The sequence below is a fragment of the Podarcis tiliguerta genome (assembly GCF_965153285.1).
Source record: "Podarcis tiliguerta genome assembly, chromosome: 18".
NCBI classification, from domain to species: Eukaryota; Metazoa; Chordata; class Lepidosauria; order Squamata; family Lacertidae; genus Podarcis; species Podarcis tiliguerta.
In genome coordinates, this window is record NC_139551.1 from 4,648,452 (window position 1) to 4,667,980 (window position 19,529).

At 50.5% G+C, this 19,529-nt stretch overlaps 1 protein-coding gene across 4 annotated transcripts in view; it reads right to left on the reverse strand.

The window, feature by feature from the left end:
- Positions 1 to 1,701: 1,701 nt before the first annotated feature.
- TLE2 (TLE family member 2, transcriptional corepressor) overlaps positions 1,702 to 19,529 on the reverse strand; it is a 45,801-nt gene continuing 27,973 nt past the window's right edge. For 2 of the 4 annotated variants that reach the window (XM_083421508.1, XM_083421506.1), the window contains exons 11-19: positions 16,816 to 16,951; positions 15,162 to 15,322; positions 14,215 to 14,291; positions 11,740 to 11,989; positions 10,244 to 10,491; positions 8,463 to 8,610; positions 6,168 to 6,318; positions 3,831 to 3,907; positions 1,703 to 2,127 (exon numbers count right to left, since the gene is read on the reverse strand). In XM_083421508.1, the coding sequence (XP_083277634.1) occupies positions 2,020 to 2,127; positions 3,831 to 3,907; positions 6,168 to 6,318; positions 8,463 to 8,610; positions 10,244 to 10,491; positions 11,740 to 11,989; positions 14,215 to 14,291; positions 15,162 to 15,322; positions 16,816 to 16,951 (1,356 nt within the window). In that variant the 3' untranslated portion in view covers positions 1,703 to 2,019. Of the gene's footprint in view, positions 2,128 to 3,830; positions 3,908 to 6,163; positions 6,319 to 8,462; positions 8,611 to 10,243; positions 10,492 to 11,739; positions 11,990 to 14,214; positions 14,292 to 15,161; positions 15,323 to 16,815; positions 16,952 to 19,529 lie in introns of all 4 variants that reach the window. The other 2 variants (XM_083421509.1, XM_083421507.1) reach the window with 2 other exon arrangements.

Here is a 19,529-nt window from a genome sequence, read left to right on the forward strand (position 1 = left end):
AATCCTTTCTCCCAGGGGATTCTGAGAACCGTAGCGCAGAAACCCTGGTGAAGTTTGAAGGAACTGGGGGGTGGTTGGGGAGGAGGGCGCCGCAAGCCAAACGGGACCCCTCACCCTGCCTTTTCCCTCTCTCCCCTTCCGGCCTGATGAAGGCAGTCTTTCCTAGACCCCAAAACTTCCCCGTCTCTCTGCCATAGTTGTCAACTTCCAGGTTTGAAAATAAGGGACCAGCAGCCTCGAAAATAAGGGATCAGCAGCCAAAATAAGGGATTTTCCAGGCACAGCTATGTTCCACTTCTGAGCCCCTCCAAGCCAAAGGCAGAAAGCCCAGCCAGCAGCCAAACGAAGCCTCAAGCGGTGGTTCCCACAGCGCAGCAACCCGGCAAAGGGGATGCAGCAAGGAAAACCACCGTCACCTCTCCGCTGGGAAGCGCTGAGCAAAGGCGAGTCCCCAGGCAAGGCGGCCGATTTGATTGGCCCAAGGCATGCAAGCTCCACCCCCCAGTCGTTCTTAGACTCCTTATTGGGTGAGCAACACAGCCAAGCAACCCAGTTGGAGCCTCCCTCCTCCCTGGCCGGCAGGGAGGGAGGGAGAGGAGCTGCTTCCTTTGAAACCCGGGAAATTTAAGGGACATCAACAATAAGGGGCAGCAGCGGGACACGGCGCTGGGATAAGGGACTTTCCCACCAAATAAGGGACGGTTTGCGGCTATGGCGTGAGGTGGCAGGGCCTTCTTGGTAGTGGCACAGCACTGGGATAAGGGACTGTCCCGCCAAATAAGGGACGGTTGACAGCTATGCTCTGCAACTTTTGAGCCAGTCCTTCCAGTTAATGAACGGTGGCTGCTGCTTCCACGGCCAATCGTGTCAGGGATTTATTTAGCAGCGTGCAAGTGGTTGAGCTGGATGAGCTCTGGGGGTCCCTCCCGACACTGATAATCCATTCTGTGATTGCTTCTCCCCCTTACCCACCCCACGCGGACCCACAGATCCAGCCGCCGTTTTCCAACACGTTTAATTAGGGGGTGATTTAAGACGGCCAATTTCTTTAGCACGCACCAGAGGGGAAATTCGGCGGTGCTTTTAAACGTCCGTGTCGTGGGAAGGGGCTGGCAGGAGACGTAGAGAAGGGCAGCAGTTGGTCTCTCTCGCTTGTCAATCAAAGTGTGAGGAAGGGGGAAATCTCCTTTGTTCATGGGGGGGTGGGAGTGGCAGGGAGACCCCTCTAGGTGAGCAAAACTGCTTGAGGACCCCGTGATTCCAGCTCAGCTTCCTGAGAACGTTCGCCGCTGCTTTCAGTTTAAAAAAGGGAGGTTCCTAGTCCTCATGAGGCGGCGAGCGACATCCTCACCTGGAGTACTGTGTCCAGTTCTGGGCACCACAGTTCAAGAAGGACACTGACAAACTGGAAGGTGTCCAGAGGAGGGCAACCAAAATGGTCGAAGGCCTGGAAACGATGCCTTATGAGGAACGGCTAAGGGAGCTGGGCATGTTTAGCCTGGAGAAGAGGAGGTTAAGGGGTGATATGATAGCCATGTTCAAATATATAAAAGGATGTCACATAGAGGAGGGAGAAAGGCTGTTTTCTGCTGCTCCACAGAAGCGGACACGGAGCAATGGATCCAAACTACAAGAAAGAAGATTCCACCTCAACATTAGGAAGAACTTCCTGACAGTAAGAGCTGCTCGACAGTGGAATTTGCTGCCAAGGAGTGTGGTGGAGTCTCCTTCTTTGGAGGTCTTTAAGCAGAGGCTTGACAACCATATGTCAGGAGTGCTTTGATGGTGTTTCCTGCTTGGCAGGGGGTTGGACTCGATGGCCCTTGTGGTCTCTTCCAACTCTATGATTCTATGATTCTAAAAGGGAAGATCGCCGGATAGGATTTCCTGGCCAAGTCTCCGTCCATCAAGTTCATGGCTGTTGGAGGGAGGTGGGGGAGGGAGTCCCCCAAAAAAACAAAATAAGAAAATTACAAGGACAGCCAAGCCCCCTTCCTTCCTTCCTTCCTTCCTTCCTTCTCAGTACACCAGTTCATAAACGGTGGCCTTCTTGTCTCCCGATCCCGTCACGATGAATTTGTCATTGGCCGAGATATCGCAGCTCAGCACTGAAGACGATTCTTTGGACTGCCGAAGGAAAGCAAAGGGAGAATTCTTAATTTCGCGGTTCGGAAACGCAAGCAGCCTGCCTCGATTGGGCCGTTTTTGACCCGGCGTTGCGTTTCCAACAGGGGACAGCCTTGTGCCTCCTACAGACAGACCTTACCAGTGCCGGATTTACATATAAGCTACACAGTGGTACCTCGGGTTAAGAACTTCATTCGTTCCGGAGGTCCGTTCTTAACCTGAAACTGTTCTTAACCTGAAGCACCACTTTGGCTAATGGGGCCTCCTGCTGCTGCTGCTGCGCCGCCGGAGCACGATTTCTGTTCTCATCCTGAAGCAAAGTTCTTAACCTGAGGTAATATTTCTAGGTTAGCGGAGTCTGTAACCTGAAGCGTATGTAACCCGAGGTTCCACTGTATAAGCTATACAAGCTATAGCTTAGGGCCTCACTCTCTTGGGGGCCCCCAAAAAATTTAAACGGGGAAAAAACCACTGGATCTACATTTCCAAAATATAAGATAAAAGACAAATAAAATAAAACCTACAGACAGCAACAGTGTTTTGTGTTGTGTAGGCTCCTATGATGTAAGTAATGGGCCTCGTCTGCTCAGTAAAATATCCCTGGTTTGCTCCTTTCTATATATAGGGTGCCTACATTCTGCATGGACAAATGGCTTGAGATACCTATTAGGTCCATCAATTACCATATAGTCAACACAAAAAACAGCGACAATTTGTTGTTGGCAAAGGACAGCTGGACATAGAAAGGGCCCCATTAACTTCAGTAGCTGAGGGCCTCATCAGACCTAAATCCAGCCCTGGACATTACATAGGTCAAACCAACTTGTAGCAACTCATTTTTTAAAAAAAAAAAGCATAGAAAACCCCCTTCCGCGTGTGAGCAAACCACTCAGGGATGTGGTTGGTGGGGTTGAGAGGGAGCACACCCCCTCCTGTGTTAAGGGACCCTCTGTGAGAACAGGGTGCTGGACCATACGGGCGCCACCTGCAAGGGCTTGGGTTCAAGTCCCCCCCTTGAGCAGCGAAGCTCATTTGGGGCCACCTCTCAGACTAGCCTACCCCAAAGGATTGTTACGAGGATAAAACAAGAGAAGGGAGTTGGGGTATAAATGTAATATAGAAATCCGGATCTCCCTACACCATAGCTATCAACTTACAGATTTGAAAATAAGGGACCAGCAGCCTCGAAAATAAGGGACCAGCAGCCAAAATAAGGGATTTTCAGGGCACAGCTATGTTCAACTTCTGAGCCCCTCCAAGCCAAAGGCAGAAAGCCCAGCCAGCAGCCAAACAAAGCCTCAAGCGGTGGTTCCCACAGCGCAGCAACCCGGCAAAGGGGATGCAGCAAGGAAAACCACCGTCACCTCTCCGCTGGGAAGCGCTGAGCAAAGGCGAGTCCCCAGGCAACGCGGCCGATTTGATCAGCACAAGGCATGCAAGCTCTACCCCCCCCAGTCGTTCTAGACGCCTTATTGGGTGAGCAACGCAGCCAAGCAACCCAGTTGGAGCCTCCCTCCTCCCTGGCCGGCTGGGAGGGAGAGGAGCTGCTTCCTTTGAAACCCGGGAAATTGAAGGGACATCATCAATAAGGGACAGCAGCGGGACACGGCGCTGGGATAAGGGACTTTCCCGGCAAATAAGGGACAGTTGACAGCTATGCCCCACACCCTGAACCCCATGGATAGCTCCAGTCCCCACCATACCTGGAATATGCTTGCTCCGTAAGGCGTTCGCCAGGCATTGAGGAGATTATCTTTCCCTGTGCTGATAAACCATTTTCCTGTAGGGGGAGAGAGAAAAGGGGAGACATTGCCGTGTTCCCAGCCCAGAAGGGGTCTTCCTTCCTCTTAAAAAGGAAGCTAACCCTGAAACTTTGCTGCTGCGATTCGCAGGTAGACTGCTCCTGGGCTGGGGAGCTCTACTTTCTTGAAAAGGAAGCAGTCAACAAACCAACCCCGGATGGCAGATGAAGACGATGGATTTTTCGGAGCTGGCCGACCTAACCGGAAGAGTCCGCAGCCAGAAGGAGGAGGAGGAGTATCAGGAAGAATGGATTAAATTTAAAGACTATTTAGGTAAAGATAACTTAATTGGAAAAGCTTGCAAATAATAGATAGGCTTAGGATTCAAATATGTAAGGATAAGATTTAAGATGTTTAATGAGAAAGAATGAAAGATGTTAAGTGACCAAGTTAATTTTTTGAGAAAATCGATTTTGGGAAACGGTTAAAATGATATACAGTGGTGCCTCGCAATACGAAATTAATTCGTTCTGCGAGTTTTTTCATTCTACGAGTTTTTTCGTCCTGCGAAGCACCACTGTGTATTGACGGTTTCCCATAGGAATGCATTGACGGTTTTAAGAAAAAGGCGCAAGACGTTTTCGTCTTGCGAAGCAAGCCCATAGGGAAATCCGTCTTGCGAAGCAACTCAGAAAACGGAAAACTCTTTCGTCTTGCGAGCTTTTCGTCTTCCGAGGCATTCGTCTTGCGAGGTACCACTGTATAACGAAATTCAACCAAGGGGATTTGAGGAAGTCACTTAATAATGTTACCAAGATTTAAACAGAATGTATGTATGTATGTTTGTTTTGAATTTTTGAAAATCAATAAAAAAAATTGGAGGGGGGGAAAACCAACCCTGGAAGCCTCCTGCTAGTCCCCCGGCGGCTGGGATTTGCAGGTAGACTGCTCCTGGGCTAGGAGGCTCTACTTTGCTATCCTTGCCCGTAGAGTTTATCCCTCCTCAAGAAAAAGGGGCAAGGTTTGTGGGACTAGGCTGAGCAGATATTCAGGCCAAGGCGTTGTTGGAGAGAATACCATCAATTTCAGGCTTCCTCAACCTCGGCCCTCCAGATGTGTTTGCCCTACAACTCCCATGATCCCTAGCTAGCAGGACCAGTGGTCAGGGATGGTGGGGATTGTAGTCTCAAAACATCTGGAGGGCCGAGGTTGAGGAAGCCTGCCCAAGAGGGTCTTTTCACAGCAATAAAACTGCTGGCCCAATTGCAAAGCTAAGCAGGGTCTGCTATGGTTTCAAAACTGGATGGGGGACGAGAGTCATGCATTGCAGGGGGGTGGACTAGATGACCCTTGGACCCCTTTCTGACACTTAAGATTCTTTGACTGTATGGTCACCACATTTTCTTCGGGGTGGGGTTTGCACGTGGCGGTGGTGGGCACGCCCAGAGGCCCAAATGGGCACGGCAATGGCTCTCGCCTGTGGGTGATTTAAGAAAATTTAAAGCGCACCCCCCCCAAGAATCCTAGGAATTGTATTCCCCCCCCCAAAAAAAATTCATTTTATAACACAACTAAACAACGTAAACAGAAAAAAACAATACAGAGAAATTCTTGTCTTGGCCTTATTTTTTCTAAACATTGTTAGGTGGGCTTCCCCAAGACCCCCCTATCTGATTTTCATTTTACCTCATCTTTAGTAAAGGTAAAGGGACCCCTGACCATTAGGTCCAGTCGTGGCCAACTCTGGGGTTGCGCGCTCATCTTGCTTTACTGGCCGAGGGAGCCGGCGTACAGCTTCCGGGTCATGTGGCCAGCAGGACTAAGCCGCTTCTGGCAAACCAGAGCAGCGCACGGAAACTCCGTTTACCTTCCCACCGGAGCGGTACCTATTTATCTACTTGCACTTTGACGTGCTTTTGAACTGCTAGGTTGGCAGGAGCAGGGACCGAGCAACGGAAGCTCACCCCGTCGTCGCGGCGATTCGAACCACCCACCTTTTGATCAGCAAGTCCTAGGCTCAGTGGTTTAACCCACAGCGCCACCCGCATCCCTACCACATCTTTAGCAGTTTGCATATAAAGAACCCTGGGAATTGTAGCTGACTGCTCGCGGCGCTACAATTCCCAACGGCGGCAGAAAAGCTCCCTTTTTCCTGCTAGCTGGGTGGAAGTCCAGGACGGTGGAAATGGCAGAAATCGGAGGGGGTGTTTCCCGACTCCCCGAAACCCCGGACTGCCACACTGGCGGGCTTAAGCTAAGCTGGAAGCCTTAGGGCAGGGAGACGGCTCACACACCTACCACAGGACGCAAACTTGAGAGAGAGGACACAGCTCTCATGGAGGTGAAGCTGGTACTTCTCCGACTTGGTGACGTGAAGTATCTCGACGTGGCTGCTCTCCATCCCAACCGCCAACCACTCGCCCGTGGGGCAGTAGCCCAAGGAGAAAATCTGCAGGCGAGAGTGGTCAGAGTCAGATCAGTGCACGCAAAGAAAAGAATGTATAAAAAGGTAAAGGGACCCCTGACCGTTAGGTCCAGTCGTGGCCGACTCTGGGGTTGCGGCGCTCATCTCGCTTTCCTGGCCGAGGGAGCCGGCGTACAGCTTCCGGGTCATGTGGCCAGCAGGACTAAGCCGCTTCTGGCAAACCAGAGCAGCGCACGGAAACACCGTTTACCTTCCCGCCGGAGCGGTACCTATTTATCTACTTGCACTTTGACGTGCTTTCAGACTTCTAGGTTGGCAGGAGCAGGGACTGAGCAACGGGAGCTCACCCCGTCACGGGGATTTGAACCGCCGACCTTCTTATTGGCAAGCCCTAGGCTCTGTGGGACGCGGGTGGCGCTGTGGGTAAAAGCCTCAGCGCCTAGGACTTGCCGATCGAAAGGTCAGCGGTTCGAATCCCCGCGGCGGAGTGCGCTCCCGTTGCTTGGTCCCAGGGCCTGCCAACCTAGCAGTTCAAAAGCACCCCCGGGGCCAAGTAGATAAATAGGGACCGCTTACTGACGGGAAGGTAAACGGCGTTCCGTGTGCTGCGCTGGCTCGCCAGAGCAGCGATGTCACGCTGGCCACGTGACCCGGAAGTGTCTCCGGACAGCGCTGGCCCCCGGCCTCTTGAGTGAGATGGGCGCACAACCCTAGAGTCTGTCAAGACTGGCCCGTACGGGCAGGGGTACCTTTACCTTTACCTAGGCTCTGTGGTTTAACCCACAGCACCACCCACGTCCCTCTTAAATATTATTTATAAATAAATAAGTAAATAAATAAATAAATTATTATATAAATAATGTATAGATGGCACTTAACACCATCAAAACGTGCTGAAATGCATAGGACAAGATCTCTAGCAAGTGTAAAGGAAAGGAAGGCACAGTCGAATATCGACTTACCACCTCCTCTTCTTACCGTCGTTCCAAGTCGCAACCGCGGCGGCAAACCCGGAAGTAACCGGCGGGTTTGCCGCCGTCTGCGCATGCGCAGGAGCGACGATCGTCGTTCACACATGCGCGGAACCAGGCGATCGCCGTTCACACATGTGTAGAAGCAGGCGATTGTTGCCCGCACACAACGGCGCATCTCCCAGCGCCGCGTTTCGACCTCCGGGTGGAGCTCCGGAACGGATTATGTTCGCAAAGCATCTTTTACCGTATGTGGTGGACTTGTAATGAGGTAACGGCTTTCTGGGAAATGGTATACAGTGGTGCCTCGCAAGACGAAAATAATCCGTTCCACGAGTCTCTTCGTCTTGCGGTTTTTTTTGTCTTGCGAAGCAAGCCCATTAGCGGATTAGCGCTATTAGCGCTATTTAGCGGCTATTAGCGGCTATTAAAGGCTTACGGGATTAGCGGATTAGCTGCTAAAAGGCTATTAGCGGCTATTAAAGGTTTAAGGGATTAGCGGATTAGCTGCTAAAAGGCTATTAGCGGCTATTAAAGGTTTAAGGGATTAGCGGATTAGCTGCTAAAAGGCTATTAGCGGCTTAGATCAGCTGTTAAGCGGTTTAGCGATCAGCTGTTAAGCGGCTTAGCGAACAGCTGTTAAGCGTCTTAGGGGCTTGGGAAAAAGGAGGGGAGGGGGGGAAAAAACCCCAGGAATCGCAAGACATTTTCGTTTTGCGAAGCAAGCCCATAGCAAATTCGTTTTGCGAAGCACCTCCAAAACGGAAAACCCTTTCGTCTAGTGGGTTTTCCGTCTTGCGAGGCATTCGTCTTGCGGGGCACCACTGTATACAGCTATACCTCGTGTTACCTTTGCTTCACGTTGCGGCTTTTCAGGTTACGAATGCAGCAAACCCAGAAGTGTTTACTTCCGGGTTCGCTGCACACATGCACAGAAGCGTTCTGCACTTTTGCGCATGCCCAGAAGCGATCTATCGCGCTTCGCGCACTCGCAGTGGTGGCGCTCTACTTACGGACTTTTCGGGTTGCAAACGGCACCCTGAAACGGATCGTGTTCAACAGCCTCGTTGAGCGCTGCGAGGCAGGAAATAAACATTTTCAATTGAGCCACTTCCGGAGTGTGCCAAGCAAAAGGGTTATTTTAAACAAGTGCGTTGTGCATGTCACACACCCAGCCGACCCTCCTCCAAAGCTGACCTGAGAGCTGAAGTCATGCTGTTGTAGCTGGCGCCCTTCCCGTAGGTCCCAGCACCGCACGGTGTTGTCCAGCCCCCCAGTCCAAAGCTTGGTGCCGTAATTGGAAATGTCGATGCAACTGGCGCCGTCCGTGTGGCCCTGGAACTGCCTGTAAAGGAAGAGATAAAAGGAGAGTCACCCAATATTCCAGGAATGACAGATTAGACACGTTGGAATAAGCGATCCGCTGGGTCTCGCACAGCGCTGGTGCTTTGAAGGCCCAATAGATAGCTGAACTCTGGGCCTTCAAAGCACCAGGTGCTATTTTCTGAAAGCATTCAGAACCTCTGGCTGGCAAATGAAGCAGTTCTGACTTATGGGTCTCCCCTGCATCACAGAAGAATGGGCTGGGTCTTGCACACCCTTTGAAGGCCCAATAGACAGCTGAACTTTGGGCCTTCAAAGCACAAGTGTGCTATTTTCTGAAAGGAAAGTAAAGGAAGGGAGGAAGGGAGGAAGGGAGGAAGGGAGGAAGGAAGGAAGGAAGGAAGGCTGTTCTCAGAGATCTCCAGGGATTGCCTGCGGATTTGACTTAATAATTCTAACGTTTTAATATTGCAAACTACTTTGAAGATTCCCCCACCCATGCACTCTACAACCAAGAGGCACATAGCTGCCAACTCCTCTGAAACGGCATATAAATTTCATGAAATAAACAGATACAGTGGTGCCTTGGTTCTCAAACGCCTTGGTACTCAAACAACTTGGAACCAAAACACTGCAGACCCGGAAGGAAGTGTTCTGGTTTGCGAACTTTTTTCAGAAGCCGAACGTGCTCCGTTTTGAGTGTTACGCTTCCGATTTGAGTGTTACGCTGAGTTCTGTCTGCTTTTGCTATTTATTTTGCGTCTTTGTGGCTCTTTTGTTTTTGTGACTGTGTGAAACCCAGTCTAGCTACTGATGGACTGACTGTGTGACTGCAGTCCATTGTTTATTGCTTTCATTTTATGGATCAGTGGTTTCGTTTGATAGTAAAATTCACATTAAATTGCTGTTTATAGAAGTCTGGAACGGATTGATCCGTTCTGCATTACTTCCTATGGGAAAGCGCGCCTTGGTTTTGGAACGCTTTGGTTTTGGAGCGGACTTCTGGAACGGATTACTGTATTTTTCGCACCATAGGACACACCGGATAATAGGACGCACCTTGTTTTAGAGGGGGGAGAACAAGAAGAAAAAAATTCTCCCCCTCTCTGCCCAGCGCCCCTTCAGCGAAGCGGCAGGAGGCGCTGCGCAGAGAGAGGGAGAATTTCCCCCCTCTTGTTTTCCCGCTCTAAAACAAGGTGCCGTTTAAGGTGCGTTCAGGCGGCTACCTTGGAAGCCTGGAGAGCGAGAGGGGTTGGTGCACACCGACCCCTCTCGCTCTCCAGGCTTCAGGTTCCTTTCAACCTGCTCTTTGGGGTTGGCGGGGGGAAGCCCACCACCAGCCCCAAAGAGCAGGTCAGGGAGCAGCGGAAAGGCGCAGCGGAGAGGTTCCTGCCATAGCCGTGCGTCACCTCTCCAGCCAGGAGAGGGTCGCGGGGCTATGGCGTCATAGGACGCACACACATTTCCCCTTCATTTTTGAAGCGGAAAAAGTACGTCCTATAGAGCGAAAAATACGGTAAGTCTGAGAACCAAGGTACCACTGTAGAATAATGATGCAGGGTATCTCAAGGTGTGCACCATTTATCCGGGTGTTGAGGGTGGAAGGGCGTTCCGTGGATGACCGTGCATCAAACTCATTCGCCAATAAATCTCACCTGACCATAGTCTGGTTTTGCAGGTCCCAGACCACGATGTTGCCATCGCTGCAGCAGGAAAAGCAGACCTTGGCATCGGGACTGATGGCGAGGGCATAGCAGGCCGGGGCAGAGGACGTCAGCTCCGCCTTGATCCGGGGAGTCGGCGCCGCTAGGTCCCAGATGGAGAGGGTGCTGGCCTCTCCGCCCACAATCAGACTCCGCCCATCTGGGAGGAGCTTGCACGACCGGATGTAGTTGTCCCGGTTCTGGGTGGGGAGACAAGAGGCAAGAGAATGACACAGGATTAGGAGACCACCTCCCAACCGCGAGAATCTTTCACTGGAGGATGGACGGCGGCTAACAGATTGAGGTTGAATCCTGATAAGACAGAAGTACTGTTTTGGGGGGACAGGGGACGGGCAGGTGTGGGGGACTCTCTGGTCCTGAATGGGGTAACTGTGCCCCTGAAGGACCAGGTGTGCAGCCTGGGAGTCATTCTGGACTCACAGCTGTCCATGGAGGCGCAGGTCAATTCTGTGTCCAGGGCGGCTGTCTACCAGCTCCATCTGGTACGCAGGATGAGACCCTCCCTGCCCGCAGGCTGTCTTGCCAGAGTGGTGCATGCTTTAGTTATCTCCCACTTGGACTACTGCCATGCGCTCTATGTGGGGCTGCCTTTGAAGGTGACCCGGAAACTGCAACTAATCCAGAATGTGGCAGCTAGACTGGGGACTGGGAGCAGCTGCCGAGATCACATAACACCAGTCCTGAAAGACCTACATTGGCTCCCAGGACATTTCCAAGCACAATTCAAAGTGTTGGTGCTGACCTTGAAAGCCCTAAATGGCCTAGTAAACCTGAAGGAGCATCTCCACTCCCACTGGTCTACCCGGACACTGAGGTCCAGCTCCGAAGGCTTTCTGCCGTTCCCTCCCTGCGAGAAGCGAGGTTACAGGGAACCAGGCAGAGGGCCTTCTTGGTGGTGGCGCCTGCCCTGTGGAACGCCCTCCCACCAGATGTCAAGGAAATAAACAACTATCTGACTTGTAGAAGGCCCTCAGCCCTGTTTAGGGAAGTTTTAATGCTTGATGTTTTATTGTATTTTTAATATTCTGTCGGAAGCCGCCCAGACTGGCTGGGGAAGCCTGGCCAGATGGGCAGGGCATAAAAGAAATTTATTATTATTATTATTATTACATCTCCGCAAGCTTCACTCATGCACTTCCAAGCCTCATCTTCGCAACCTCCTGCTGAAAACATTTTTTGTACCCAGATATGATGCGAATTTATTTATTTTTAGTTTGGCATGGATTTTAATGATTCCTTAAATGTTATAAACTGTTTCTTGTTTTAGCAGGCGGAGTTTCTTTTAAAAGACAGGAAGCAATAAAAACGGCGGCCGCATCTTGCAAGGGCCACGAGAGCACCCAAGTCCTGGGAGACCCTAGGGATGCGCCGGGGAAACCGAGTCACGCAAACCAACGCGCCCACACACACACCGTCCTCGTACGTACCAGGCAGTCCAGCTGGGCCACGGGGGTCTTTGCGCCCGGCTGGGCCACGTCCCACACCTTCACGCAGCCTTTGCCCCCCGTGTAGACGTGCTGCGTGGAATTGCTGATGGTGACGGCGCAGACCACCTCCCCGTGGGTCAGGGTGTGGAGCTGGCGGGCGTGGCGAGGGATGCCTGAGCCGATGAGGGCGTCGGGCGGGAAGGGCACCGGCTGCATCTGCCCGTCGGAGCTGACGTGGAAGGAGTACGCTCTGCGGGGGAAGCGGGGAGAAGGCTTTGGGGGCGAACGGAACGGCCAAAAGACCCCGGACCGCCATTCCCTGTGGGGTGAGACCTCCCTCCAGGGGCCTAGGAAGGCGCCGTGAACTGCCGTTCCCCTAAAATCTTTGCCGCCACTGAACTAAATAACAGCACGACTTATGGAAAAGTTCTGCACCAAACAAGGGAGACCTTGCAAAACGCTGTTGCGGCGTAGGCCTCTCCTGCCCTGCCGGCCAAGCCCTTTTCCCGTAAACTCCGTTCCAGGCCTCTCTGCCACCCCCAAAAAACCCAAACACAGAACTGTCCACACAAGGGGTTATCTCTGGTTATCTCTCGCTTGGACTACTGCAATGCGCTCTATGTGGGGCTCCCTTTGAAGGTGACCCGGAAACTACAACTAATCCAGAATGCGGCAGCTAGACTGGTGACTGGGAGCGGCCGCCGAGATCATATAACACCGGTCCTGAAAGACCTACACTGCCTCCCAGGACGTTTCAGAGCACAATTCAAAGTGTTGGGGCTGACCTTTAAAGTGTTGGGGCTCCCTTTAAAGGGAGACCTTGCAAAACACTGTTGTGGCGTAGGCCTCTCCTGCCCTGCCAGCCAAGCCCTTTTCCCGTAAACTCCATTCCAGGCCTCTCTGCCACCCCCAGAAAAACCCAAACACAGAACTGTCCACACAAGGGGAAGCTGCAAATAACAACGTTTGGGTCTGGAGTGCTGTGTGCCCTTCTCAAAGACTCTCCATGCTATTGTTTGAGCGATTATTTGGGAACCCCAAGCGCCATCACTCGGCTGTGATGGCAGCCGCAATTTGAAAATCATCAGGCGAAAAGACAAGAGGGTTCGAGTTTGCCCCTCGGCCAGGAAAGTCACAGGGCGACCTTAAGCCCTCTCCCTCTCTCCCTAACCTATTTCACAGGGCTGTTGTGAACCACCATTTATTTATTTAAGGCTAAACAGGTTGCATTTCGAAGCCAGCAGCGCCCAATGATCTTCTGAAGAAAGCAGGAAGACGAAAATGCAGATGGAAATTCTCAATCTATTATTGTCGCATTGTAGCCTTATTAGACGGTACCGACTGGTGGGGTCTGCGTTGCTCCCGGGAGGGAGGAAGGAAGTCAAATGACACCAAGGTTGATTCAGAGAAAGAGTTTATTCTGCTCTCTGGATAGCAGAAGGCACTTGTGTGGTGTGTCCACAGCAAGTCCAAAGAAATGAGAGATTTCATGCAGTACAGTGGTGCCTCGCAAGACGAAAAGAATCCGTTCCGCGAGTCTCTTCGTCTAGCGGTTTTTTCGTCTTGCGAAGCAACCCCATTAGCGGATTAGCGGATTAGTGCTATTAGCAGTTTAGCGGCTATTAGCGGCTATTAAAGTCTTCAGGGATTAGCGGATTAGCTGCTAAAAGGCTATTAGCAGCTTAGTGCCTTAGAAAAAGGGGGTGGGGAGCGAAAAAAACCCCCCAGGAATCGCAAGACATTTTCGTCTTGGGAAGCAAGCCCATAGGAAATTCGTCCTGCGAAGCACCTCCAAAACGGAAAACCCTTTCGTCTAGCGGGTTTTCCGTCTTGTGAGGCATTCGTCTTGTGGGGCACCACTGTATATATATCCTCCAGGCACCCTCTCCCCCCATCCCCAGGAATCCAACCACGTCAGCTTATACACTCAGGTTGACATCACATAAGTTCCTGTTCCGGTACTCTTGACCATAAAAGGTTGTTCCTGTTCCTATACTCTTATCTTGGGGCAAGAGGTCACCAACTCCTGGCGCCGTTCCCGGGTCTCTTGTCAGACTTGACAAGGTCTGTGCGTCTTTGTGGTCTTTGAGGTCAGGATGTAAGATAAGACCCAGACGTGCCATCCCTGCTCCACTGGAACAGTCAAGGCCGCTCATTGCCGTCACGGACTGATAAGGGAGAGAGCTTTGAGCACTTGTTTCTACAGCTGGGTTTTGGCTCAAGAGCTCAAGTTTAGAAATGCTCCCTTGGAGGAGGAAAAATGGGGATTTGGGGTCAGTTTCAAACTGACTGCACAGAAACCCATTCCTTCAGCATCTGTTAGCTTCAGAGGCTCAGACACGGGAATGCAAAAGGGGGAGATTTTCAGACACGGTTTATTGCCATTGTTCCTTCGTTTTCAAGGCTCAGATCGCTCAATTCCAGCCCCAATGAAGCGCCCTCTCCCCATAGGGCCACAGGCAGCCAGTTACTTACGGTTTGCCACCCGGAACGGAAGACAGGGAAGCCGAAGCGGTTGAAGCTCGTAAGTGGGGGTGAGATTCAAAGGCTACCTGCGGGCGGAATCAAGAAGAGGCGCTGTCAACAGGGAGAGGCTGTTGCTGAGTGGTTAGAGCACCCGCTTGGCACACAAACTCGGGCTCAGCCCTTGGCATCTGCGGCTAAAGAACAGCAGAAAGCAGCGTCTATGGGGTTGCGGCGCTCATCTCGCTTTCAGGCTGAGGGAGCCGGCATTTGTCCGCAGACGGCTTTCTGGGTCATGTGGCCAGCAGGACTAAACCGCTTCTGGCGCAATGGGACACAGTGATGGAAGCCAGAGCGCACGGAAACGCCATTTACCTTCCCGCCGGAGTGGTACCTATTTATCTACTTGCACTTTGAGGTGCTTTCGAACTGCTAGGTTGGCAGGAGCAGGGACCGAGCAACGGGAGCTCACCCCGTCATTGTGGGGATTCGAACCGCCGACCTTCCGATCGGCAAGCCCCAGAGGCACAATGGCGCTCACCTGAGAGGCGCCGGAACTGAGTTCTGGCTGAAAAGAGCCCTGATCTAGTCCAACCCAGTCCCGGATTTCGATTTGATGAGGCCCTAAGCTATTGAAGGTAATGGGGCCCTTTCTATGTCCAGCTGTCCTTTGTCAATAACAATTTGTCACTGTTTTTTTGTGTTGAACAAATGCTGTATGGTCATTTATGGACCTAACAGGTATCTAAAGCCATTTGCACACAACAAAATATGTATTTCATCAAAGTAATTGTTGAACTGAAATACAATTAAGAAGAAGTATATTAGGGACGTGGGTGGCGGGGATTCGAACCGCCGACCTTCTGATCGGCAAGCGCTAGGCTCTGTGGTTTAACCCACAGCGCCACCCGCGTCCCATATATTTACTTGCGGGGGGTAAAAACAGCCTCTCAGCTTACCATGGGGGAACGTCCGTACAGAACTGTCCCACTAATTTGCGGAGATAGGTGTATACTGACATATGATCGCGGAGCGGTGAGATCACCGTTGAGTGTGGCTTGGGGCATTAATCCGAAGGACGAAGCATACGAACTGGCCATGCTCAGGGGGCTCCGGAGGGCTAGGAAGAAAAGAAAGATGGGGGGGGGGGGAGGAGACTCCATAAAGCCGAATAGATTACATTATGCTGCTATTTTATTTATATGCAAAACAGGCAAACTCGCAAAGGAGAAGCAGATCCGTGTGAATACAAATATAAATGCGGCTGCAAAATTAACACAAACTGTTTCCAAGCTACAGTGGTACCTTGGTTCTCAAACATAATCCGTTCCGGAAGTCTGTTCCACAACCAAAGCGTTCCAAAACCAAGGTGGGCTTTCCCATAGAAAGGAATGCACAACGGATTAATCCGTTCCAGACTTTTAGAAACAACGCCTAATACATGAATTTTACTCTCTAACGAGACCATTGATCCATAAGATGAAAGCAATAATCAAGGTGCTGTACTATAAAATAAATATTGTATTGTAGATGATGGAAATTAAAATAGTATTTTTTCTTACTTGCTCTGATTGTTTGGAGGGGGGGCTTTTATCCAATTCCGCAGTCGCACAACCCATCAATCAGCTGGACTGGCTTCCACGCAGTCACAAAAAACAAATTAACCGAAAAAGCCTCAGAAACAAAAACGCAAAATAGCAAAAACAAAAGTGCCAAACTTAATATATTCCAGAAGTCCGTTTGACTTCTGAAATGTTCGAAAACCAAGGCGCAGCTTCTGATTGGTGCTGGCGCCCCGGAAACAACAGCCGACAGCCGCATCGGACGTCCGGCTTCTGAAAAACGTTCGCAAACCGGAACAGTTACTTCCGGGTTTTCAGTGTTTGACAACCAAGGTACCACTGTATTCCAAACCAAACAACTCTCTGCGTTTCTGCCAAAAAGGGCATCCCTTAAAACATCGACAGTAGCACATCGGTTAGAGTGTCAGACCCATAGCTGTCAATTTACAGATTTGAAAATAAGGGACCAGCAGCCTCGAAAATAAGGGATCAGCAGCCAAAATATGGGATTTTCAGAGCACAGGTATGTTCGACTTCTGAGCCCCTCCGAGCCAAAGGCAGAAAGCCCAGCCAGCAGCCAAACGAAGCCTCAAGCGGTGGTTCCCACAGCGCAGCAACCCGGCAAAGGGGATGCAGCAAGGAAAACCACCGTCACCTCTCCGCTGGGAAGCGCTGAGCAAAGGCGAGTCCCCAGGCAACGCAGCTGATTTGATCGGCACAAGGCATGCAAGCTCCACCCCCCAGTCGTTCTTAGACTCCTTATTGGGTGAGCAACGCAGCCAAGCAACCCAGTTGGAGCCTCCCTCCTCCCTGGCCGGCAGGGAGGGAGGGAGAGGAGCTGCTTCCTTTGCAACCCGGGAAATTTAAGGGACATCATCAATAAGGGACAGCAGCGGGACACGGCGCTGGGATAAGGGACTGTCCCGCCAAATAAGGGACGGTTGACAGCTATGGTCAGACCAGGTCCTTTCTCTACACCTTTTTTTCACTCTATTAGAAATTTTCAATAAAGTATAATTAAAAAACAAAAAGAATTGCACAAACGACTTACTGATGGCATCTGTGGTGGATGGCTTAGAGGAGACCTGTTGGAGTTGAGGGGCGCAGCTGGGACCGAGGCCGGGGGTCAAGGAATCGTGGGGCGGAGACAGGCTGGCGGATTTGCATGGGGCAGGGTTGTCGTCATTCTGTGGCGGGGAAGGAAAAAGGGGTGTCCGTTTTAAGGAACAAGGCTCCAACCTCCGAGACACCTAATAATAATAAAGCTACAAGAAGCCAAGTTACAGGGAACCAGGCAGAGGGCCTTCTCGGTGGTGGTGCCCGCCCTGTGGAACGCCCTCCCACCAGATGTCAAAGAGAAAAATAACTACCAAACTTTTAGAAGACATCTGAAGGCAGCCCTGTTTAGGGAAGCTTTTAATGTTTAATAGGTTATTGTATTTTAGTGTTTTGTTGGAAGCCGCCCAGAGTGGCTGGGAAAACCCAGCCAGATGGGCGGGGTATTATTATTATTATTATTATTATTATTATTATTATTATTATTATTATTATACCCCGCCCTTCCCAGTTCAAAAACCTGGCTCAGGGCGGCTAACCACAAATTTAAAACACTTTAAAACACTTAATTATAAAAGCAGCATAAAATACAGTATAAAAACATGAATAACAATAAAATTCAAAAATCCCCAGGGCTAGCTGGCTGAATTTGTCCTACTTAGGCCAGCGAGGGACGCGGGTGGCGCTGTGGGTTAATGCCTCAGTGCCTAGGGCTTGCCGATCGAAAGGTCGGCGGTTCGAATCCCCGCGGCGGGGTGCGCTCCCGTCATTCGGTCCCAGCGCCTGCCAACCTAGCAGTTCGAAAGCACTCCGGGGTGCAAGTAGATAAATAGGTAAAATAGCGGGAAGGTAAACGGCGTTTCCGTGTGCGGCTCTGGCTCGCCAGAGCAGCGATGTCACGCTGGCCACGTGACCCGGAAGTGTCTTCGGACAGCGCTGGCCCCCGGCCTCTTGAGTGAGATGGGCGCACAACCCTAGAGTCTGTCAAGACTGGCCCGTACAGGCAGGGGTACCTTTACCTTTACCTTAGGCCAGCGAGGAGGCCAGGGGAGAATTAGCTGTGGGGTCTCAGAGTGGGTGATCTTCATAAAAATAAAAATAAAATACACGTCACAAACTTGTTCTAAAGTACCGGCTCATATTTTCGTAAGGAGAAATATACAAAACATTGCAAAGTAGAGGAAGATGAGAGATATTAGTTATGAGATTTAAATGGAAGAGTGAAAGTAAGAAATGTATATTAAATGATCAGATTGGAAAGTTTTCAAAGGGGATTGATGTAAAAGTATGTTTAATTATTGTTGGAAATGATATGTTAAAAAACGAATAAAAATTTACATACAGTGGTACCTCGGCTTACATACGCTTCAGGTTACGGACTCCGCTAACCCAGAAAGAGTACCTCGGGTTAAGAACTTTGCCTCAGGGTGAGAACAGAAATTGTGCTCCGGCGGGAGGCCGCATTAGCTAAAGTGGTGCTTCAGGTTAAGAACAGTTTCAGGTTAAGAACGGACCTCCGGAACGAATTAAGGACTTAACCCGAGGTACCACACTAAAATAAAATAAAATAAAATAAAATAAAATTTTCAGGGAATCAGGGATGAGTGGGTAGCCAAGATCTTGGGTTCTTGCTTCAGGTTAAGAACAGTTTCAGGTTTAGAACGGACCTTCGGAACGAATTAAGTACTTAACCCGAGGTACCACAATAAAATAAAATAAAAAAATAAAATAAAATAAAAAAATAAAATAAAATAAAATAAAATAAAATAATAAAATGAAATGAAATGAAATAATAAAATAAAATAAAATAAAATAAAATAAAATTTTCAGGGAATCAGGGATGAGTGGGTAGCCAAGATCTTGGGGGTGGTATGTGGAAGAATCGCAACTGGGCTTTCTGCCTGTTTCGCCTTCTGCTTTTTTTGTGGTGGTGGGGAGGTAGGAAAAGCCTTTTCGCCGCACAGCAGGCCTGTCGTTATTCAGGGAGCGGAGACCGTGCTAATCCGATTGAGCTCAGCCCCTCACCCAGCGTGCATTTGGGGGGAGAGTCTGCCCTCCAGCCTGTCTGGGGAGTTGGGGAGGGAGGGGTTGTGGGCTGCCAAATGAAGCCTTGAGGATTTGACAGACAGATCAATGCCGTCTTCCTGCCTTCCAGCCGCTGTCCTCCTCCTGCGCTGATGTTTCAATCCAGAGATCTTGGCAGGTTGCGGGGAGATCAATAGGATTTGCTTTTCTCTCTCTCTCCCTCGGTCGCACTGTGTGTTTTAAACACACACAGACACACACACACACACACACACACCACGCACGGAAAGGAGGGAGAGAGGCAGAAATGCAGCCTGCCAGAAAGGTAGGAAGGAAGGAAGGAAGGAAGGAAGGAAGGAAGGAAGGAAAAGAAGGAAGGAAAGAAAGAAAATAAGGAAGGAAGGAAGGAAGGAAGGAAGGAAAGAAAGAAAATAAGGAAGGGAGGGAGGGAGGGAGGGAAGGAAGGAGAGAAAGGAAGGAAGGAAGGAGGGAGGGAGGAGAAGGAAGGAAGGAAGGAAGGAAGGAAGGAAGGAAGGAAGAAAGAAAGAAAGAAAGAAAGAAAGAAAGAAAGAAAAAAAGAAAGAAAGAAAATAAGGAAGGAAGGAAGGAAGGAAGGAAGGAAAGATAAATAAGAAAGGAAGGAAAGAAAGATAAATAAGGAAGGAAGGAAGGAAGGAGAGAAAG